At 40.8% G+C, this 24,767-nt stretch overlaps 1 protein-coding gene and 1 pseudogene across 2 annotated transcripts in view; both read left to right on the top strand.

Annotated features, from left to right (window-relative positions):
- USH2A (usherin) overlaps positions 1-24,767 on the top strand; it is a 683,333-nt gene that overhangs the window by 53,855 nt on the left and 604,711 nt on the right. Inside the window, exons 4-5 of the mRNA XM_084773188.1 lie at positions 573-705; positions 23,659-23,722. Coding sequence (XP_084629314.1) covers positions 573-705; positions 23,659-23,722 — 197 coding nt within the window. The remainder of the gene's footprint in view (positions 1-572; positions 706-23,658; positions 23,723-24,767) is intronic.
- On the top strand, positions 21,394-21,895 carry LOC311596619 (large ribosomal subunit protein uL6-like; annotated as a pseudogene). The gene has a single exon. The product of its transcript is annotated as a large ribosomal subunit protein uL6-like (transcript).

Here is a 24,767-nt window from a genome sequence, read left to right as displayed (position 1 = left end):
TTGTTTGGTTGATCAGCTGAGAATGCGAAGGCAAATTTTTATTTTATTTTGTAATGGGAAAATGTATTAAGAAACAATCAGAGGGATTCCAGTACCCAAAAGAAATGAGAGTTTATGGCAAGCATTTTGCAGTGCAACTCGGCTAATGGCCATATGTAAATCTTGGGTACATCTGGGTTTGGATACCTCTCCCCTAGTGTATTAATTTACTTCCAAGTATGGACATGATGACATTAGCATTTAAAAAATAATTCAACCCTCAGAAAACACTGAGAGCCTGGCTATAAGAATCAGTACATATACAGGACAGCACTATGCATACCCCATGGGTACCTTGGAATATGTCATCACAGCACATAAATCCCAGTGTGTAGATTCATATCTGGATCTGTAACATGCAGAGATACAGTTCTGTTGTTGAAGTAAATTGCTTCTGTTTTTTTTTCTATCTGAAGGAAGTTGAAAAAGAGTAAAATGACTTGAAAAAAAAGAAAGAAAGAAAAAAGGCTGTGGGCGTGCTGTTAGTATCAAGTAAAAGCTTATTCTCTTGATGACGATGATAATTCTTACAGGTGCATCAGACAGAAATCAGCTTCTTTGTTGATGGTTTGGAGGAGAACAATACAGCATTTGACACAAGAACTCTACGTGATTCAATTACAGACTCTGCCTTCAGCACTATACAAATAGGACAGAGTTTAAATGGTAAGATTTTTGTCTTTAGAATTCTATTTAGTGTTAGCCAATTGCAGATCCTGGTTTCAAAAAGCAAACAAATATTAATACTATATTTAGATTATTCATTTTCTAGGAATACTGTAGTAAATTTCCACCAATGCATAGGAGTTTATAGGAATGGCAATTTATCCTTGCGTTCTTTGATGCCAGCCACCTGAGACCAGGAAGTCAGCCCCGTGGTTCCTTCTAGAGGATCTGAGGGGCAGCTAGTCCATGCATTTGTCCTAGCTGCAGCTGGCAAAGCTTCCCAGTCCCTGCACAGTTCCACTTTGCCTCAGTTTGGTCTCCCTGTGTGTTCTCCCTTAATTACCTTATAAGGAGAGTTGTCATCAAATTTAGGAGCCACTTCATTCAGGATAAATTCTACCTCAGGATCCTTAATTACAGCCACCAAGATGGCTCCTCTATAAGTTATAGACACCACATGGACACATCCTCTAAGGAAAACTTTAAAGTAAAAACTTCTCTATTCCAATCTCATTTTAAAACCAAGGGCAGGGTGTACAGCTCAATCAGCAAGTTGCCTGCCCCACAGTATGGGGACCTATGCCTGGTGTCCTGAGTCTGCATTCCTAACCAGAATGACAGATAGGTGAACACAGCTTCCTGACCAGCCTGTCTGGCTGACTCAATAGGCTCCAGGATCAGTGAGAAACCCTGCCTCGAAAACAAGGTGGAGAGCTACTGAGGAAGACATCAGAAAGTCCGCCTTTGGCTTTCACATGCAAGAATACATCTGTAAGTCCATGCCCAACCCCTTATACATGTACAATAAAAGAACAACATATAATATACGTTCCTTTTTTACTCATTGAATTTTTATGAGGGTGTTCCTACATGAGAGTTATCACATTATTTTCTAGAAACTGAGGCATACCACCAAAAACACGTGCCACATCAGTTCTGTGCCATTTCTGTTTCCCACATTTATTGGAACATATAGATTAAAAGATAGCTCACACTAAAAGCTGAGAACAAGAGAAGTCAAAATGAAAATTGTCTCGAAATACCCAACACCATTGCCTTCAAAAATTGAACTTTAAAGTGAAAACACTATGTAATATGTGCTTTTTTATCTAAAAAGCCAAACAACATGGAATCGTGTGAACTAAGAAGTGTGCTACAAATTTCCATCCTAAGAGACATAATTTAACTTTTCATATTCTCCCAGATTTTTTATCCATATAGTGAAATTTATGGTTACAAATATACTTTCCCCCAAAGAAAATTATGGCACATATGCTTTCACTAAGCCTTCTAAAAATAGGCCTTTTCCCTCCAAATGTTTAAGACCCACATTTTGTGTCAATATCCCTTCCCGTTTCTCGGTGCTCTTCCCTTACAGGCTTGTGTTGCAGCCAACAAGGAGCTGCCACATGCCTCTGAAACCAGTGTCTGTGATAAATGGTTATATAATTTCTAATCTAAGTTATCAAAGTAATATATTAGTACATGTATTAATATCCAGATTTGTGTCTGATATAGGTATGCATAGAATCATATGCATATATATTATATATTTAAATAATTATCTGGTTATATAGTTCCTTGACAATCTATTTTCTTGTACTAATTTGTCTAGAGGCAAAATGGGTCTCATCACTTACTGACTATATAACCAGGTAAAGCTGCTAATAATGCCTTCGTATTAACCAACAATAAGATGATGGTGATGATGGTGGCATCTTACAGTACCATTGTAAGGCTCCATGAAACAATGCAATGTACAGGGTTTGTATTACTGACTCTCAAGTATCTGGTATCTAGTACTAGTACTTAATGGTCAAATGAGCAAATGCAACTGAAAGTACCATGTGAACCATACACTAAATCATTTTGGTCAATAAAGCTATTGTTAATATTTCTACAGTCACTTCCTCGGGTAAATCCATAGAAGTTGAAGGGCTAGGTTCAAGTATATTTGCTGTTTTATATTTTAATACATAGCATAAAGTTTGCTCTAATGCATAGCAACATCAAGTTGTGAAAATTTACAACCTTACTGAAAAGGTATTGTTGTTTTAAGTGTGTGTGTGTGTGTGTGTGTGTGTGTGTGTGTGTGTGTGTGTGTGTGTGTTTCATGCTCCTAAAGGATTATATGAGAAAAAAAAGCACTGTTGGGCAGGTGGCTTTTACTGAGGTTGACTAGATTTCCACACATCCCTTGATTGTCTTTATTTCATTGGTGGGTTTTTTATTCATCTTAGATTATACCATGTGACTCCTATTAGTTTGTAAAATTTATTAATATGCCTAAAAATATTATGCTGAATTTTTCTCTGGTGTTTTAGATGGCCTGGTAACTTGGCTCAAGCATTTGGAGCTACTCTTAAATTATTTTATTTGTCTCAAAACACTCTACAAGGTAGAATATCAGTATTAGGGGATATAGCTTCATCATGCATTTGCTTAAAGATGTATTTTTATTGTTTAAACTCTATGTGTGTGTGGGGGGGGATGCAGAATGGGTATACATGCTTGAGAGCAGGTGCTCACGGAGGCCAGAAGAGGGCATCGGATCCCCAGATGCTGAAGTAAGGCTTGGTTCTGAATATGGGAACTGAACTCAGGTCCTCTGGGAGAGTCTAAGTAGTCTACACCCCTGAGTCATCTCTCCAGGAACTACTTGGTGGGTTTTAATAACTGTATGCACCTGTGTAGCTTTCATGTGACATGAGTATAGAATATTTTCACTGTTTCCAAAGATGTGTTCTGTATGGATGTGCACAGAGTAGTGACAAGAAAGGTGTCTACTACTCTAGATGTCCACTGATTCTGAACTGACATGCAGATGTGCAGTGAGGAGTCTGAGTTCCTGGTACTTAGAACTGTTTCTATCAGATTTAGCCACGTTGTAGATAGTAATGTCTCTAGCTTTAGAAAAATACTTCTAAATAGCTTTCCTAAGAAAACATCACAATTATTTTATTCTTCAATAAAAAAATGTGTTTTTTAAAAAAAGAAAATATCACAATTAGTAGTGCTGAGTGCTGTGACACACTTAGACCCTTACCACCACAATTGCCCCAATACTGCCAAATGGTCTGTGGTGCATTTTCTGATGATTAATGGCACTGGGAAATTTCACGCACTTGTTTGCCCTGTCAATACGCTTTCCTATGAACTACCTATTCTAGATGGGTTTGGCGGGGGCAGTTTTTGATTGGATACTTTGTCTTTTTTTTATTATTATTATTAATTTGTAGACTTTCTTCACTCTTTCGTATGTCTTTGATGGATACAGGATTGATAGGCATCATCATGCAAGATATAGCTTATAGACAACATCAGTAGGTTATCTTCCAAAGAGGACTGTGGCTTCCTTGGTTGTGGATTTATAAGACCAGGCAGCATGGATTTCTTTCCTGTGGTGCAGCCCCAAATGTAATCCAGAGAACAGCTGGTTACCTCTGTGAAGACAGGAGGGAGACGTAGGATGAGTGCAATGGAACAGAGGAGAGCTGAAGAGAGCGTGGGACGGTGGATACCACTAGGATACATTGTATGTAAATTCTAAAACAAAAAATCACCTCGATTTGTATATAGTCTTAGCTCAAGTGAGCAAGTGAAAAATTAAATTCATTAGTCAACGTTTTTAGAAACTTAGTTTCAATCATTAGCGTATCGGAAAAAAAAATGAGCACTCTACACACAGAAAGTTTGACTAACACATTTAAATCTTGTGAGCCTTATTAGGTGTTTAACCGCAGCTAGTGTCTCTAAAAGTCTTTCCTAACATTAAGTGTTGCTGAGGGTGTTTGTAAGAACTATAAATTTGTCTACGTTGCACTGCAGGGCTAAAATGGCTTGACTCTGTTCTACTTCAGTACACTAAATGCTAAACTGATGCTTCAAAGGGCTATTTTTAATCTGAAAATAGTATTTATTTTTTAAACACCAAGAAAAGATTTTTTTAAACCTATGATTAAAACACAAGAAATGGAAAGAGGTTTCTCACAAATATCTATTTTTATTACATTTTCCACTTATACCATGGGTATCTAGGAGTGGGGAGGAGGAGAGGATGGTTTCAATGTCTAGCCATACTCCACCCGCCTATAGGCATGGTGGCCTACTGCATTTTTCCTCTAATTAGAGATGGCATGTAGGCTGGCTCATTACTTCTGCCTAATGAGCCAGGCTCCCTGCCACCTCTCTAATCAGAAAAGGGATAGGTACAGAATGTTCCTGTAGACTTTCTATAAATCATTTTTACTTCTCTTGCTTGCACCATTTTTAATAAAAAAATATATATATTAAGTCACTATCCACCGTAGTTTTGTCTATATCCAAGATGGCTTTGTTCAGAGGGGGCAGCTTTGCAAGACATCTCTGTCAGCTAAATTAAAGGTGCTGTCATGCAGGACCAGGCTGGCTGGCTCTGTTTTCTGCAGACTCCTGCAGACACAGGCATGTCCAGTGGGGCCTATAGCATGTCAAGAAGTTTGTTTGTTTGTTTGTTTTGGTCCTCTCTCTGTGTCTAGCCTGGTAATAGTTTTTTCACATGAGTATTGACTGCCATAGAAATTCCCCTGAGACATCTGCATTTGTCATCATTTGCTCTAGGGACACATTTAGGAAATTAGAAATCAGGGAGCCTTTTAAATATGGAAATAGACACTATAGCCCATCCATATTATTTAAGTTATTTGTCTGTTGCTGTAATAGAACACCGTGATCAGGACACCTTATAGAGGAAAGTTTATTTAGGTGTACAGTTCCAGAGAGTTTGAGTTCATTATGGCAAAGTGAAAGGCATGGTAGCAGGAGGAGGAAGTTGCAACTCCTATCTTGAGCTGCAAGCATAAAACAGAGACAGCAAAATCAAAATGGTGCTTGTCTTTAAACTCTCAAATCCTGCCTCCAGAGGCACGCTTCCTCTAACAGGGGTGTGCCCCCTAAGGACCCCCCCCACACACACACACACATGCAACCTGCACCCAAACAGCGCCACCAACTGGAGACTAAGTATTCAAACATTGGACGTTTTCATTCAAACCATCACCCCTATCAACTAATGTCTCCGCTCTTTTCTAAGGACATATCCCATTTTAGAATTGGTTCCATGCTTCCAGCAGGTGTGTGGCCTTGGAGACTTAAAGTACCAAGCATGTACTTATGATGACTGCTTGGTATTGGTCTCATCAATCGAAATGGTTCTTTAAATACTGAAATTACAGAGGCATGCGAATCACAACTTTTCAGAACAATTTCGGAAGTGACTCAGAAACAGATTCTTAGTTTCCCGTTGAGGTGAGGAACTCATTACGTATCTTAGTGGACAGTTCTTTCTTCAGAGGCTTACTGGCCATTGTGGCACCAGCGATCATTTGCTGGCTAACTACAAAAACGAATGCCAGGAAAGAAAAGGCTTGCGGCCGAGCTCTCCCCGTTGCTTTTGCTTCTGTATCCGTTGCTTTGGGTGTTTCTGAACTCATCTGAATGTTACGGCTTTAACCTCAGCTAAGATAGGAATTCAATTTCCCTTTCGTTCTCCTATGTTTGTGCTAATTTTGAGAAAAAGTTGAGAATTACATAAAAAGAAATAAGGGAAAAGTATGTGAATTCATGAAGGAACGAGGGCAGGTAAACGTGGGAAAGGGTATGATACATAGGAACAGGATATAGGTTGGCTGGAAAATGGCTGGCTGTGCAAACAGGAGGACCTAAGTTTCATAGCCAGGATCTAAATATAAGAGGTCGACAATGCAGTGTGGGCTTATAACTCCAGTGCTGGTAAGAGAGAAGGAAAGGCAGGAATAGCCTAGGTTTTGGGCAAGCTCTAGGCCAGGAAGAGATTAAAAAAAAAACACATCAAACAAACAGAAAACCTAAGACTGGCACTCACATGAACAATAATGCATGCATACACACACACACACACACACACACACACACACACACACACACCAGAAAAAGATATATAGATGTGTAGAAGGTCAGAGTTCATTGAATAGAATTGTCTAACTGGACTTTTAGAACAAATAGTTATATAATAAGAGATGCAAAGTGTATGATGCTCAACCCTATTGGAGGAATACCGATTCAGATTCAATAGAAAGTATGTAATCATGAATTAGTAAAGGCGGATATTTTATAATCTTGTAATTTGAGACAACCTGGAGTGATAATATATCCACAAATGTGAAAAGAAAAGTGCTGAGATATCTGACTAACTAACTGTGAGTTTCAAATTTATTCAATGTTTATCATTTTATTGCTTGGCAAAGAATGAAAGGAGAAATAACCACCAAGACAACACTATTGTGGGAAAGATCTGGGTAACCTGGGAAACCACCAGACGTTAAGCTGTGGCTGTATGTTGGTTTGGGGGATTAGAGGTCTAGACAATGGCTTGAATCTGTTTTTAGCAATGCTCACTGTAGAGTTCAAGAAGCAAAGGCCTGGGGTAGTCTTAGCATCAAAAGGAAACTGATTAAACAAACTCAGCCCATTCTGTAATGGAGAAGTGAGCAGCACCATGAAGAAGGAAACATACCCTGTGTGTAGTCATTGCACACTGTGTGTCGTCATGCAAGGGCTAAGTGTTGTCCCTCCACAGAATCAGAAGTGTGTGGAATGACCTCTAGCCTGTTTGTCACTGAAGCGCAGATATGTAACTGTCTAGGCAGACATTTGCCAAAAGACATTCAAAATCCTAACAGCATCCTCTCTGAGTAGAATTTAAGTGACCAACACACATTGCTTAATTGCATGGTGACCCCTACTTTTAGTAAACTATATTCTACATATTTAACATATTTTTAAACTTTGGATGAGAATGGCTAATGTAATGACTTCATGAAGTGTGGTCTGTGAACATAACCAAATTTTGGTTCTTAGAGACCTGGTTTTCACAGTATAGAAAGTGGTCTTGGGACTTTTGCATGTTAAAATTCCAGACAGGGCATGTGGTGTTCGGAAAAACAATGCTTATCCAGACATTTAAATCTGTGTATAAATATTATTATTTCCCAAATACTTAATTATGAGGTGTGAGCCTTAGCATCAGACAGATTGGGGGATGACCCCCAACTCTGACTGCTGAGAACACCAAGAGGTGAGCCCAAGAGAGCACCACCAGGCCAATCATTGTCCTTATCAGCTGCAGACCAGGTTTGAGCCAAAAAGCAGAGAGAAAGAGAAAATGGGGAAGAGAGGGGAAGAGAGTGAGAAAATGGAAGAGAGAGAGAGGAGAGGGAAGGAGAAAGAGGGAGAGAATTTGATTATCAGAACTACTAAAAGAGAAAAAATAATGTTAAAATGCAATTAATGTATTGAGGAAAATAAGGAAAGGGACAACTAGATCTCTTTCCAAACCAGTGAGTTAATAAAGGAAAATAATATTTAGTTTAAAAGAAGAAAAGAAAGTGGAATAAAGGAATGAAAAGAAAAAAGAAAAGGGAAAACATTGTCTGCAATGGAGATGAATATCCGTTACCTGTGTGGGTCTCCCCTGCCCCTGTGGCTTCTCGCACTATGTGTCTCTCCCTGGACAGCTCAGGGCTGGGAGACATCCACCCTTCATCTGTGTGAGTGTATAGTGCACATCATTATGTTAGTGATGGTGGACGGTGCTTGAGATTAAGCTCCCTGCTCAGCTCTTTCAGTGCCCACAGGGACCTTTTGCAGCACAAAACCAAAGTTCCCCCGGCAGGAGTACACCCCATGAGCTTTGGACCCAGAAGGTGAGCTGATGATATTTTTTGTGAGGATCTGACTCCCAGGTACCCCTCCATTCCTCAAGGAAGGCAGGGCAAAGAGCTGCCATGCATGGAGTGGGTGCAGCACAACCCATGCACCCACTGCCCAGGAGCCTAGTGTTGGTGTTATACTATAATTATATCATTTCGCCTTTTCCTTTCCTCCCCTCAAACTTTTCCTTATACCCCTCCTTATTTCCTTAGAAATCTATAGCCTCTTTTTTCACTGGTCTTCCATATGTGTACATGACTGCGTGTATATGTGCACGAGTGTGTGTGTGTGTGTGTGTGTGTGTGTGTGTGTGTGTGTGTGTGTGTGTGCATGTTTGTATTCCTAAACATAACCTGCTCAATCTGTCCAGTGTTCCTTGTATGTGTGTTTTCAGGACTGACCATTTGGTATGGGATAACCAATTGATGCGCGCTTCCCTGGGTTAGACCAGCTCTCCCTCTCAGCATTCCTTCCTGACATGTCTTTCTTTGTGTGGGGTTGGTCCTGTCTTTGCACATCATGTCCCTGTTCAGGCGTCTACCCCTTTTCAGTTGCTCCAGAGAGGTGATCTTAAAGGGACAGTGAGCTCAGTGGCCCTATGTGTCTCTGTATTAGCCTCTCTTCTGCTGCTGTAACAAAGAATCTAATCCAGGCCACTGAAGGCAGAAAGGTACATTTTAGGTTAAATCCTGAGATGGCCCATGTTCATCATGGCAGGGAACTCACAACAGCAGGAACATGGGTACCACTTACCACATCTGCAGTCCAGAAGCAGTGAGAACAGGAAGAGGGACCAGGCTACAAACCTCAAAGCCTGCCCCAGTGACTGGCTTCCCAGCAAGGCTGCACAGCATCCCCTAGCAGCGCATGAACTGGGCCTTTGGGGAACGTTTCTCATTCAAACCTGTAGGTTGATGCCGGAGGGAGTGGGGGAGTGGGCAGGATGTAGCAGCAGAAAATAACTGAGACAAGGTGGAATACTAGAAAAGGAACTCTAAAGGGTGACAAAGATTGATGAATCCCAAGAAAATAGATGAAAGACAACAGGATAGAGTTAAGGAAATTCAGTAACAAACAAGATCAATGATGGGATGGAATCTGAAGAAAACCACAGCATCCCTGAACTAAAAAGTTTAATCAGTAGGAATTTTTTTTTAAGCCCTCAGTAAAAAGCCTCTCCTCTCTGGCACATTAGATCAGGTTTGGGGCTTGACAAAGAGATTGACGGCTTGGAGCTTTTGGGAGGGCAAGAGAAGAGCAGATCTGGAGGAGCGAATATGATCAAAATACAATGTATCAAATTCTCAAAGAACCAATAAAAATGATAAACCAAAGCTGCCACAGTCTCTAATTCAAACCCTATCATATACAGTTCAAATATTTTTGTTTTCCAATATTTTTGTTTTCCACCCGCTCATGCATGCGTGTGTGTGTGTATGCGTGTGTGTGTGTGTGTGTGTGTGTGTGTGTGTGTGTGTGTGTGTGTACACGTGTCCATGCGTATGTCAAGGAATGTATGAGGGACAACCTTAGTTGTCATTCCTTGGCTGCTGTCCACCCTGTCATTTTGAGACCGGAATCTGGGGCTGGTGGATAGGGTTGGGATGGCTGACTGGCTGGCTACCAAAACCAAGAGGTCTACCTCTCTCTGTCTGCCCAGCATATCGCCATGTCTGCTGTTTTTATGGTCCTAGGAATCAAGCTCATGTTTTCGGGGCAAATGCTTTGTGGACCGAGCCATCTCCCCAGGCCCTGTTCTCGGTGTGCTTCCTTCAGGTGCCTCACTGAACTGATAAGGGGCACAGTTGCCAGGACAATTAGGAGATGCTCAGATCTGACTTGCAGTAAACTACAGGAGTTTCGGCTTCCCACTGTAGTGAGCAGGGGTGTGGCCTTCCAAGATGGCTCCCGTTATGACACCTCACTTGACGCCTTTTGTTTTGAGGAACATAGAACTCTTTCCATATGCCAGCTTGCTGTGCAGGCCCTGAGGTCAGGCTAAATTAGCCCGCCATGCTGTTGCCTGTCCGATTCTACACAATACTACTGAGAGCATCTTTACCAGTCTCCCTTCTCTTGCCCACACCCACTGCTCCCCTTCCGCAGGACTGCCGAGCCCCCACTCACATTGTTTCTTGCCTCTTTTACCAATACCAGTGTCTTTTGTTATCTCCAAGTCCCAGTCCATTTCTACAGTTTCCCAGTCACAGCTAAGAAGCTGTCTCTTAGCTGGTTTCAATTCCCTGCTGTAAAACAACCAGGGAGAACTGGCTGCCTCTACTCTGCCATCTTGGATCTCCCTGAACCGGCCACCACTTCATATATTTGTATCTTTTTCTTAAAGAAACTCTTTCATATCCTGGCATAATAAGTATCATCTTTTTTTCCCCCCATGAAGTTAATTTCTGTGCTATGTGTGATATAGAGATTGAATTTCAAGTGATTTTATTGGTACATGTTTGTCCCTTTGATTTTTGTTGAATATCCATGAATTTCTTCCTGATTGTAAAGTCACCTTGATCTGCCACTATAGTTTTACAATTGTGTACTTCCTATTTGTCTCAGAGGTCAAATTAATCAACTTCTTGTCAACAGTGGTAGCATTTGATTGTATATTGACGTCTCACCGTATGGTCTTGTTCTGATCTTTCTAACCAGTATTCTTCAAACAACAATTCTTAGGTGTTGTTTCCCCAAATGCATTTTAGGATGCCTTTTCATGATAATTCTACAATGGGGATTTTATTAGAATATAATTAAAATTATATTAGGGTATATGAAGGACTTACATTGCTATTATATTGAATATCTGCATCTTTGATCGTGGTATATGATTCTATTTAGGTCTCCTTTTAAAAAATATTTTTATTTTAATGTCTGTCTGTCTGTCTGTCTGTCTGTCTGTCTGTCTGTCTCTCTCTCTCTCTCTCTCTCTCTCTCTCTCTCTGTGTGTGTGTGTGTGTGTGTGTGTGTGTGTGTGTGTGTAGTTCTTATGGAGATTTGAAGGAGAGTTGGATCTCCTTGACATGGATTTATAGGCTGTTTGAGCCACCCAACATGAATGCTGGGGACAGATCTGGGTTCCTTGCAAAATCAGTACATACCCTTAACCTCTGACCATATTTCTACTCCCTTCTTAGGTCTCCTTAGGTGTGTTGTGGTAAGTTTCTGCAAAGATGTTCATACATTTTGTTTATTCCTAGTTGCCTTAATGTTTTATTGCTTTTATAAACAGTATCTTGTATGCTACTATTCTCATTATATTTTTGTTTAAATAATAATATATTGTGGAATTTTCTGTAATTCTTATTGCCATTACCATTTTAGAACTTTCATTAATTCTAATATTTTGATTCTAGAATTATATGGCTTTTCTATGTAGAAAACCATGTAATACAAATGCTATGTTTGTTGCATCTTATTTCTTCTATCTTTTGATTTTCATAATTATGGAATATATATACATATATATTTTTTTGAGACAAGGTCCCACTCTCTAATCAAGGCTGACATGAAATTTATTGTGCAGCCTAGGTGGCAATCCTCCTGCCTCCATCTCCCCAGTTCCAGGGTCATAGGTTTGAGCTGTCAAACCCAGCTAAGAATTTGTGTACAGTATTGAAATATGTCAGTAGAACAAGTAGAACCAGACTGCTGCTGGTCTGATGGAAAGCCTTTCAATGTTGCCATCAATGTGTCACCTGGGTGTCACCACAAGGAATTTGGTATTTATTGCTTAAGGTTTTGTGTTTGTGTGTGAAATTTCAAAGTGTGGTAGAGCTAATGTGTTGATGCTGTTTTTCATTTATGGTCACATTGTTTTATAACATATCCTGACACAACTTATGACATATTTCTTGACATCCAGCTCTTTATGGATAGGCTTCAGTGTCTTTATCGGAGACTGAGGGTGAAAACAATGTGTGGTGAAAGTACAGCAAGGGGATTGAAATTATTGCAGCTTCTAACATAGTAAAAACAACAATACTCTCAAAATGCTTAGCATTAAAGAATGCTCTCATATATTATCCTAAGGGCATTGGTGGATACCCATTTATTCTGCTATTTCTTCTTTTTCTTTCTTGATACTGGTTACGGTAGACATTTCACATCTGTAGGACACCTTGGCTTCTTCAACTTCCGTATTGTTTCTAAGTGAATCTTCATCAGTTCACGAGAACTTTCTTGGGAAATCTGTCAAGGAAACCTAACCTCACATTGCAACTGCATTTCTCTGGGTGTGGTTGTTCCTTTGCATTTGTGTCTAAGAAATCACTGTCTAACTGAAGGTGACATTATTTCTCTATGATTTCATCTAGATGTGCTGGCGCTTAAGTAGTAGCATCGCCATCTTTTTTTTTTTTTTACTTAAGTAATTTATTCAGATCACATCCTGATTGTTATCCCATCTCTTGTATCTTCCTGTTCCCACCTCCCTCCCACTTTTACCCTATTCCCCTCCCCTAGGTCTTTGACAGAAGGTGACTCCTCCCCCACCATATGGTCACAGTCTATCAGGTCTCACCTGTTAGCCTGCTAACCCTTCCTCTGAGTGTTATCAGATCTTCCCATCCAGGGGAAGTCAAAAAGGGGGCACCAGGGTTCATGTCAGAGTCAGTCCCTGCTCTCCACACAATTGTGGAGAATGCACTGTTCATTGGCTAGATCTGAATATGGGTTCTAGGTTTACTGCATGCATTGTCCTTGGTTGGGACAGTAGTTTGAGCGGATGCCCCTGGGGGTCCAGATCTACTAGCCTTGGTGGTCTTCTCTTAGGAAACAAGGACGCCATGAAAAGACAAAACCTGGAGATAATAGGTATTGAGAAAAGAGAAGACTCCTAGTTCCAAGGCCAAGAAAATGCTTTCAACAAAATCACTGAAGAAAATTTTACTAATTTATAGAAGGAGATGCATATAAACCTACAAGATGCCTACAGAACACCAAATAGAATATACCAGAAATGAAAATCCTCCTGCCACATAGTAATCAAATCACAAAATGTACAGAACAAAGAAAAATTATTAAAAGCAGCAAAGGAAAAAGGCCAAGTAACATATAATGGCAAACTTATCAGAATTATACCTGACTTCTCAACAGAGACCATAAGAGTCAGAAGGGCCTGAGCAGAGGTCCTGAAAGACCTAAGGGACTACAGATGCCAGTCCAGACTACTATCCAGAGAAACATTTAATAACCATTGATGGATTAAATAAGGTATTCAATGGCAAAACCAAATTCAAACAGTACCTATCCACAAATCCAGCCCCACAGAAGTTACTAGAAGAAATACTCCAAGCCAAAGTGACAAACTAACACAAGAAATAGGTAACTTCACAGTTGTAAAACATAAGCGCACACTCTACTGCAACCAACATCAGTATCAAGGGACTTGGCAGTCACTGGTCATTAATATCTCTCAAAATCAATGGTCTCAATTCTCCAATAAAAAGACAGACTAACTGAATGGATGCATAAACAAGACCCAACATTCTTCTGCATTCAAGATACACGTCTCAGCCACAAGGATAGACATTACCTCAGGGTAAAAGGCTGGAAAAAGATATTTCAAGCAAACGAACACAAGAAGCAAGCTGGTATAGCCATTTTAATAGCTACTAAAACAGACTTTCAACCAAAGTTAATCAAAAGAGATGAGGAATGACACTTCATATCATTAAAGGTAAAATCAACTTGGAGGACATCACAATTCTGAACATCTACAATCCAAACACAAGGGCACCCACATTTGTAAAAGAAATATTCACAAAGCTTAAACCACACATCGATCCCCACACATTAATAGTGGGAGACTTCAACACCCCACTTTCACCCAAGGATAGGTCATCGAAACGGAAACTAAACCGAGAAATAATGACACTAACCAACGTCATGAATCAAATGGAGCATTGCCATCTTCATCCAGCCGAGCTGACATATGCAGTAGGTGAAGGAGGCTAAGGTGCTTTCATATTTGAAATATAATTTAACAGTTCAGAACCATTCAAAAGATTATTATTTTTCTATTTAATTTGCTTAGAAACTTTGTAAAACTGCAGTTAGTCTCATTTAATTTCTAGATCTCTGTTACACTATGTAGATAATATGCCTCATTTTACATGTTGATTTCTCATCTTATGAATTGGATCATGTATTTTTAATATATATTTAAATGTATTTTTAAGAATTATTCTATATATGTGGAGCACTTTTATTTCTCCAATATGGAAGATTAATACCTCCATAAATGTAGATCAAAATATTTTTAAAAATGTGCTAAGCTTTTCATGGGGACGTACACCTTGGACTAGTGTCTCGATATAAGTGAGTATATACCATTTAGCTCTTTTTGCTTCTGTGTGAACTCACTCATTATGACAATTTCTAGTTCAATCCATTTGTCCACAAATTTTGGAAATTCCTTGTTTTTAATAGCTGAGTAGTATTCCATAGTGTAAATGTACCACAGTTTCTTTATCCATTCTTCTATAGAGGGACACGTAGGTTGTTTCATCCTATTGAAACTTTAGGTGTGAGAAGCCTGGGAGAAAGAGGAAATGGAAGGACCCAGTGGGTCCTGGAAAACTACAGGCGAGTCTGGGCCCTGGGGCCCTCCGCAAACTGTGGCAACAGCCAAGGAAAAAATAGGCAGTAAAAACCTTGAACCCCTACCCGGACTAGCCGATGGACATTCTCCACTGTTGAGTGGAGAAGGAGATCTAACTTTCACACAAACTCTGGTGCCCCATATTTGAACATGTCCCTTGGACGGAGATGCCTGGTGGCACTCAGAGGAAAGATAAGAGGTCACCAAGGAGAGACTTGATACCGTATGAGCATATTCAGGGGGAGGAGGTCCCCCTCAGACACAGACTTAGGGGAGGGGAGGGGAGTAGGGGGGAAGCGGGAGGAAGGGAGGAATGGGAGGATACATGGGATGGGCTAACAACTGAGATGTAATATGTATAAATTAATAAAAATGTATTTTAAAAAAATGTGCTAAGCTTGTTGTAACTGTAGAAAGAGGAGCTTTAGCCATTCACCATTAATTACCATGTGAGCTATTGAAATTTTAAAATTGATTAATAGCCAGAAAACATTATTTTATTAAACATAGTTTATTTTGGTCTTATAATCTTGAACCAGGTTGGTTGGAATTGGGTAATGATCTACACAGAGGATCATGTCACTTCTGCCCATAGTTGTGTCAATTTCATGTATGACTTGGTTTTCATATTGAACCCACTTTTCATCCTTAGAATGTTACAATATTTTCTCATAGTTTATATTCAGCTTTATCATACAAATGTGTCATATTAGTTTTTTTGAGATATTTTTATCTCTCTAGAGCTTGCACCTCATGATTTATGTCTCACACTGGCTTCACAAAATAGATTTGGAGAATATTACTTTTATTATTATTATTATTATTATTATTATTATTATTATTATTATTTTACTTTTACATATACATTTATATTATTACCATATATACAATAAACTACATACAACAAGAAGGACCAAAAAACAATTAGGAATTATGCTCTGACATTATAGTTTTTGGAGACTGTCTAGGCAGCAAACTGTCTGTCATTTTCTCATTTTGGAAAGTGTTTCTCTTAATTTTTTGAAAGAAATTACAAAAGAGGTGGTATTGTTCTTTTAAATGTTTAGCAGAATTTTCCAAGCAAGTCTTGAGTCCCAGGGTTTTCTTTAGAAGGTCTTTAGTTTTACTCTTGTCCCCTCCTTCTCTGTCCGACTCTGCCCCATCCAGTGGCTCCTAGCCACTGGCTTTTACTCCGATTGCAGACTTTCTGTTGCTCTTGTCTATAGGGTTGTCAGATTCATAGAAAAAGGATTAGTGTAGGAAAGGTTGAATCGTGACAGAACTTAGTATTTTTACTAACATTCATCCATTTAAAACAAAACCTCCATATATCACTCAAAATCTGGCTTATCTCCCAAGCTCTGAAAACATTAGCTTTTGGGGGTACAACTCAAGGACTGCTTTTAAGGTAGAGAGGATCCCCACTATTCCTCTGTGTATTGTTCAGTCTTCTATTGCAGTGAAGAGACACCATGACCAAGGCAACTCTGATGAGAGAAGACACCTAAGTGGGGCTTGCTGATGGTCCCAGAGATTTAGGCCATTATCATCGTAATGGGGAGCATGGGGCATTCAGGCAGACATGGTACTGGGTACATCTGGATCTGTAGGCAGCAGAAAGAGAGAAGGTGTGCTAGGCACAGGCTTTTGAAACCTCAAAGCCCACCCCCAGTGGGCCCACAGGGCCACACCTACTCCAGCAGGACCACACAATCCAAGTGCCACTCCCTGATGACAAGCATGCACCACGCTCCAGCACTCCTGATGACATCTTGATATATAGACTTTTTAAAATCCACATCTTGCGGGTTTTAGCCACAGTCACTGTCATGCTAACCTGATAAATAGTATTTCATATTTTACTTACTGTTATAAAGGGACTAAAAAGTCCAATTGTCATGGATATATCTATAGAAATTGAACTTTTATCCATTGAACTTGTATGGTAAACTTACATTCTAGTTTTAGAATAGCCTTACTATATGTTCCCTAGGTTTTTCTGATTAGAAAAGTATGCTGTCTAAGAAATAGAGGCAGTTTACTGTCTTCTTTAAGACTGATGTTTATAGTTATTATTTAGCACCACTGTGAATATCTTTATGTGTGGGTGTGCGAGCATTTGTTTGTACACTCTTGTCTAGGGGTGCAGGTGCTCACTCACAAATATGGGGCCAGAGGAGGACATCAGTTTCCTAGTCTGTCCCTTTGTATTATTCACTTTGAGGTAGGATCTCTCTCTCTGAACATACAACTATGCTGACTGTCAGCAGGCCCTGTCTCTGCCTTTACAGTGCTGGGTTAGAGATGCTTGTAGCCACACACAGCTGTGTCCTGTGGGCACGGGCCCTCCTGCACTGTGGTCACACACGGCTGTGTCCTGTGGGCACGGGCCCTCCTGCACTGTAGCCACACAGGGCTGTGTCCTGTGGGCACAGGCCCTCCTGCACTGTAGTCACACACGGCTGTGTCCTGTGGGCACGGGCCCTCCTGCACTGTAGTCACACACGGCCGTGTCCTGTGGGCACGGGCCCTCCTGCACTGTAGCCACACATGGCTGTGTCCTGTGGGCACAGGCCCTCCTGCACTGTAGTCACACACGGCTGTGTCCTGTGGGCACGGGCCCTCCTGCACTGTAGCCATACACGGCTGTGTCCTGTGGGCACAGGCCCTCCTGCACTGTTAAACTGAGCAGGCTCTCTGTCCTGTCTCTGCTTTCACCCTGACGTGTGTGTTTGATTATTTGCTCCGACTTCTCTCTCACAGTGCAGATTTCCTTTCTGCCTTATTCCCTCACTGACAGCTTCTGAGGTCTTTCTCATATGAGTCTCTGTCCTTGATCAATCTAGGTAACTGGGACCTATCTTCCCCATATGAATATTTTTCAAAGAAAGAGCTCTTTACGGCATGTTTTTCCCTATGAATATGTGCTAAAAATCAGCAACTAGCAAAGGGATTATTAAAGTCTGTTCTTGTGACTATGCCCTTGAACTCCTGTATGACTTCCCCTCACAGCCATAACTCCTCTGCTGGCAATGGATAATACACGTTCACTTTGGGTCTTTGCAAAACTTTCTCTAATTCTTTCACAAAATGCCCCACCATGAATTCTGAGGCAGTGGCGATGACCGTCCTATCACAGACTCCAAAGTGTAAAACTCAAATGATTTTTAAAGGTTATAAAACCCAGCCCTTTTATTTTATAGATGATAAAATGGATTTCATTGTCCCTCTGCAGCAGAGCTTGCCTTTAACTATTATTAAGATATAGGAAGTGGATTCTAATTTATCAGCCTTGCCCGGGAAGCCTCCACTCCTAAGCCTCTCTGTCTACCATCTCTTTCCTCCTGGATGACTGCAGCAGCCTCCTCTGGCTTCCCTGCATCTTAGTGTGTTCCCCTGACTTGTAAATCTCCACACCTCTGAGTGAAGCTGAGATCCTGCCACTCATCTACTCCCAACCCTCTGGAGACCTCTCGTTCCATTCAGACTAAAACCTACATCCTTAAAATGTGCTATAAAACTTTTCACAATTCATAGCTCCATCTCGCCAGCCAGTTACAGGTCTCGCGGAACCTTCCAAAAGCCTCTCCCTTCTAGACTCTGAGCCATGATGCTGGCTCCTTGTAGCTCCTCAGACACGCTGAGCACATGTTCCAGGAGCCTTTTCACCTTGGCTTGCCCTCCCGCAACATGCTATTCCTACAGTCCTGCCCCTCGCTGGTGCGTCCCTCTTTGGAACACACCACCCCAATAACATTTAGCCCCGTTCTCACTCCTACTCTGACTCATCTGCTGTCAACAGCACATGTTATGTTTAGGTAATACATGCTTACTATATCCATGTATCTATTTTAACACAAGATCCATAAGAGCAAGAGTGTATTTTTCTTGACTTGAGTGGTATATCTTTGGCTGCAACAAAACTATCTGTTACACATTAGGTTCCAACCACATATTTGTGGATGAATGAAAATACAGGGAAATAAATAAAATCAACCCGACATTCAAAGCCACACTAAGACCGACAAGATCCAAGCATCCGTCATTTGGGGAGTGTGACAGCGGCAGCCTAACTTTCCTCGTCGTCACGCAGGATCGCCCACTGCGTCTGTTACCTTCCTGTTGCTCTGACCACTGTGCTATGATCACAGCTAAGTTCTAAGCAAAACCATTCATTATAACGTAGGCTTTCCCAGGGGTGAGTCTGTCGTGGCCCGGAGGTTCAGTGTCAAGTGAAAAGAGCAAGGAGCTGGGACATCCTATCTCAGCTGCAAACAGGAAGCAACAGTGAGAACAGGAAGTGGGATCAGGGTGTAACCTCAAACCCATCCCCAGTGACATTCTTCCTCTAGTGGTGCCACCTTCTAAAGGCTCCGTTATCTCCTCAAACAGAACCACAGGCTTCAGGACAAATGTTCACGTATGCGTGCCTATGGAGGGCAGCTTTCATTTGCTCACCACGTTCGCTGAACTGGTGTAGCTGCTTGAGACAGAACATTTCCCTCTGAACTGCTTTATAAACTCTATACACTATTTTATACTGAGGAAGAAGGTAGAGTCACATGGACAACGTGCTGTATAAATTAACGTTAGTTCTCTTTGCTAACTTGTATGATTTTGCAAATTTCACGAGGCGCTGTATTAACAGTGTTGGGTGACTTATAAAATGAAAAATTTGTTTTCTTTGAGTGCCCTACAAGAATACTGCCAAGTCTATACAGGATTCTGGTCTATTTGAAAACCAGGGCCAAAGGCTTCCATGTCTCTTACTTGGATTGTTTAAGGTTTCAACGCTGCATTGTCTGTGCTTTCCTCATATGCTTTTCCCCCTATGTGTCTGGACTGTTTTCCCACCTGACAGATGACCTTGTCCATCAATATGGGCCTTCTTTCCTGATAGCTTCACTTGATTACATCTGCAAAGACACTATGTGCAAGAAAAGTGACATTCTCAAATGTGAGGAGTTATAGCTTTGTGGGAGCATGATTCTGGCCAGAACAAAGCCTTTCTTGGTGGACAGCCAGGCTTTGACTGTAAAAACTGTTCTGCGGTAACATCAGCAAACAAACTGCCCAAAGGAACATTGAGCACATTTTATGTGCCTCTAGAAAAAAATCTCAGTGAATTCGATCAATTGTTTCAAACATGTTACTTTCTCATTTCCAATATACACTTCATTGGTCTCAGGGACACAGTCAAGTCCTTGACTCCTTTAATTCTCCTAGTGTATCATTTGTTCTGTGATTCACTTTCCTGAGACCCTACCCACATAAACTACATATCTCCCCTCCTTTGTGTAGGAATCTTAACTTTTTATTCCCCTTGTTTTGATGTAAATTGTCAGTGCTAGATACAGCCAATTACTTGACACTTGAAGATATTGGGATGTGCAATATTTTAAAAAATAATCACCTAGCTTGTCTACATGTGCCAGAATAGAGGGAAGATGAAAAGACATCCTGAGGAGGATATACTTTTCAGTCATCCTTCTTGCCTATTCTCATGGAAACCAATGCACATCTTCACGCCTCTCCCTAAATTTACTCCAGAACCATCTCCCTCACTCCCTGCATCCCCTGTCTTTTATTTCCTTCATTGTTGAATATCATTGAGTAATCACCAGCCGACAGAAACATGGCTATGAGCTACGGGTGGACCAAGGAATAAGAACAAACCATACTTTGACTTTCTAAGAAGTTTACTTAGTGTATTACAAAAGTTTCCTAGGACAGATAGAGAAGTAAGTGTGTGTACCAAAGTAAAAGGAACACATTCAAGGGTTGCAGGAGCGTGGAGACTGTGGTGGCCTCAGGATATTCCCCAGGGGATAGACTTCAAAGCTGAGACAAAGCCTGGGATGAGGAAGTAATACTTGGAATAAAGGCAATGTCAAGTGTTGAGTCTGCGTTTTGAGTGTGTGGGGCATTTAGTAACCATTCAGAATTTAATCGTTGGGGTGGTGGTGCGGACTATAATGGATGTCCTGAAAGGAACTGCGTATGTGGGGGGTTGGGGGGGGGGATAAGTAAAGGAATGCAAAATAGATAATCCAGCTTCCTTTGTGACATTTTTTTTTCTGAAATAAAATTAATAGCATGAGAAGCGATGTCCTCAGTTCATTTCTCCTCCCAAACACAATCACGTAAGCACTCACGACTAAGAGGTAGCCATATGCACTTTTCCCACTTTTCTTTCATCTCTAAATACAGAACTTTCTTCCTTGTGTCATTCTGACAGAGGTTACTTTTCTGTGCTGTTGTAAAGATCATGGCTAAAGGCAACTTTAAGAGGGCTATCTCAGTTTACCAATTGATAATACTTATCTTCACTCTTTGCCCCGGCTACTGTGAGAATGAAGACCATTCTCAGCAATCAGACTGTTGGCATCTCAGAAACCATTGGTGTCGCTCTGAAGGGGTGCACAGTCCTTGTGAAGGGCCCCAGCGGAACTGTGCGGAGGGACTTCAGTGTAGAGCTGAGTCTTCTCGGGAAGAAAAAAGAAGCAGCTCCAGGCTAACAAATGGGGGGGGGGGGTAGCAGGAAGGGACCATCAAGGGTGTCCTGCTGCGTTTCCGTTACAAGATGAGCTCTCTGTGTGTGTTCTGTCTCCATCGATGCCAATAGTCACTCAGGAGAACGGGTCTTGGGCTGAAATCCGACATTTCTTGGTTTAAAATTACATCTGCAGGGTTCAGATGAGGACAGGTGTTGCTTGTTCTGTCTCTCAAGGCCAGAGGGATGAACTAACCCTTGAAGAAGATGATTCTGAACTTGTTTCAAATTCAGCACCTCTGATTCAGCAAGCCACAACACTTAAAAACCAGCATATCAGAAAGGTTTTCGATGGTGTCTAGGAGTCTGAAAAGGGAAGATTGCAGCAGACTGATGGGTACGGCATAAGTTACCCCACTCCAGAAACAAGGTCCCGGATTGCAAGTATGTTTGGGTTGTCATTGGGGACAATAGCAGATATATTGAAAAAATACTTTATGAATAAATATAAAGTATACTCAACCATTTTCTTGAATATGTATCATTTAAACATTGGCATTGGATATGAGCAATGCAGTTCATTTGTTTTGTTTATTGTTTGTTTGTTTGGTGCTGGGATTGAACCCCAGGCCTTGTACATGCTGAGCAAATGGTGATTGACGTCTGAACTCTGTCCTCTCATAAAAAACACAAATGTATGTCCGAGTGTAGCTACACATATTTATGAATAGACACTTATGCTCTATAGAACAGCCCAGCCCACCTGTAGTGGGAAGAAAGCTGTATAGACCACTATGGACAAGGAAGCAGAGAGGCAGCAAAGAACAGAGGCCAGGGGTGCTTGCAAAGTCCCATGCATCAGGACCTCTTCCAGGTAGCTCCACCTGGTAAAGGTCCACACACACCCAAGTTAGCACCATCAGCTGGGGACCAAATGTTCAAAATGTGAGCCTGCAGGTGACATTTCAGATTCCAACTATAACTGTATTTTATTTTATTTTCTTTTTTTCTTATATATTCTCTCTCTCTCTCTCTCTCTCTCCTCTATCCTGAAATATCTGCAACTGTGAGTACATGCATGCCAAAGAGCAATATGAAGCTGTCAGAGGACAGCTTTTTCTGGAGTTCTTTTCTCTTCCCACCTTACTCAGTCAGCTCTTTCCTTGTTTCTGCTGACTATCCCAGGCTCGCTGGCCCGAACAGGGGTGCTGGGATTGCAGGTGCAGGCCACTGCATGAAGCTTTTAACATTCTTTCTGAGCCTCTAACTCAGCTTGTCAAGCTGTTGCCCGCCACCCCCCACCTCTCCCCCCACACCCTTTCTTTTCTTTCCCTTCCTTGTTCCAAATCTCTTGGGCTTTTCTGCCCTCATAAAACCTATGTCTCTTGTAAATAGACAAATAATGTTCTCTGTGTGAAGGCTGATGATAGCCACCTAGGGTTGAGAGTAACCTGTGATGGCGCTGTGGTCTTGGAACCTCATAATCTTAGAAGAATTCTTAGGGATGATGATATGATATTTAGATTGAATTTGCACTTTAATGTAACATGTGGGTGACACAATATCCACGAGCACCAGATATGCAAGGGTTCGTTTCAGTTTTGTCTTTTTTGAGTTTTTTTTTTTTTTTTACAAACATTTGTTTCAGTTAGAATCAACATCCTAGAGTTTAAGCTAGAATGGGTCAGATGTGAGGACAGCAAGTTTTTCCACCCACAGATCGAATATCCTGAAAATTGCTGTTAAAAGGCAGGTGACAAAGAAATTTAAGGCTCATAAAATAATAAATGTATAGGTTTGTAAATGAGGGGGAAGTTCAGAAAAGTGCAGCTGTGAACCGGGTCTAGCGTAATCTGCTGAAGGACTCACCTAGGTTTCATGGTCTTGCAATAGCTGTGGAGATAAATATGACCACCGTTAACCACGAAGACTTGGAAGAGATACAACCATCGAGAATTTAAGGGGTGCTGATGGGAGTGAAGCCTTGGAAGAGGCACAATCATCGAGAATTTCAGGGGTGCTGATGGGAGTGAAGCCTATGCTTTGTAGTTGTACAAGGATATCAGATGAATAGTCTGAGTGCTTGCTTGGATTCTGGGGTTCCTTATCTGCACATATCTTTCAGGTTTAGAGAAGTTTGTTGGAAGAATGCAAGATTTTCGATTGTACAATGTGTCACTTACAAACAGGTAAGCAACTATAGAATCATCAGGCTTGGGGCGTACAAGAATAGGGACAATTCACTTAAAGTACTGTGGAGACTATAACATTTTTCATCTTTATTGCAACTGGCAATATCATCTACTTATATTTGGCCTTATTGACTTTGGCATAACTTACACTCATTCACTATATTTTTTTTTGTTGGTAACTCTTTATAATATGGGGTGGGTGGTCAAAAGTATTCACCAAATTTTCTTTTCTAAGAAAATTCATTTTGTTAACATAAATAGATTGGAATGTGTTTGTTCAAATATTCTATATAAAGTAGATGCTGATACTTAAAACCTGATATGCGTGTTTCAGAATTGAATTTAGAAATTATTAGTGCTTGATGATGTGCAATGATAAAGTGACTGATAAGTTCAATACTTGAGGGTCCAGGGGACAAGAATTTTAGAACAGTTGGCTCTTAGAAGTATTGTACATATTTTCTATTTTTAGCTTGCAAACACCATATAGATTGTGATGAGCACCCACCAAGCATTTCCTCATCTAGGGTCTAGTTTTCTAAAGACAGGTTACTTCTATCTCATGCCCAGCTTAGAATCTAGTTGAGACTGTATGAGTCCAGTGGTTGTTCCTGATGTCAGCTTGACTCCATTTGGAATTTACTAAAACCCAAATGACAGTGAGGGTATTTGCTTAATTAAATCATTAGATGCAAGAAGGCTCATTTCTAATCTAGATCCTTTAAGATGGAAAGATTCGCCTTCAGCCTGGGCCACAGCTTCTCCTGGAAGCCTCCATAGAAAACATGGAGGAAGAAAGCGTGCTCTCTCTTTGCCTGGTTGCTCTTGCTCTAATTAGCAAGTCCATTTCCTCACTGGCACTAGAGCCTTATTTTTGGGGGATTCCATCATATGCTGAAGACCAGCCTCATGGACTGAGAAACTACCGGATTCTTGGGGATTCCATTGGTAGACAGACATTGTTGGACTAGCTGAGCCATAGACTATATGTATTTTTCAATAATAACTTAATATAATATGTAATTATATATACAATATTATA

The sequence above is a fragment of the Acomys minous genome, assembly GCF_964271855.1.
Source record: "Acomys minous genome assembly, chromosome: 1".
Taxonomy (NCBI): domain Eukaryota; kingdom Metazoa; phylum Chordata; class Mammalia; order Rodentia; family Muridae; genus Acomys; species Acomys minous.
The sequence above is the reverse complement of the archived record's forward strand: the minus strand, read 5'-3'. Positions and strand labels throughout refer to the sequence as shown.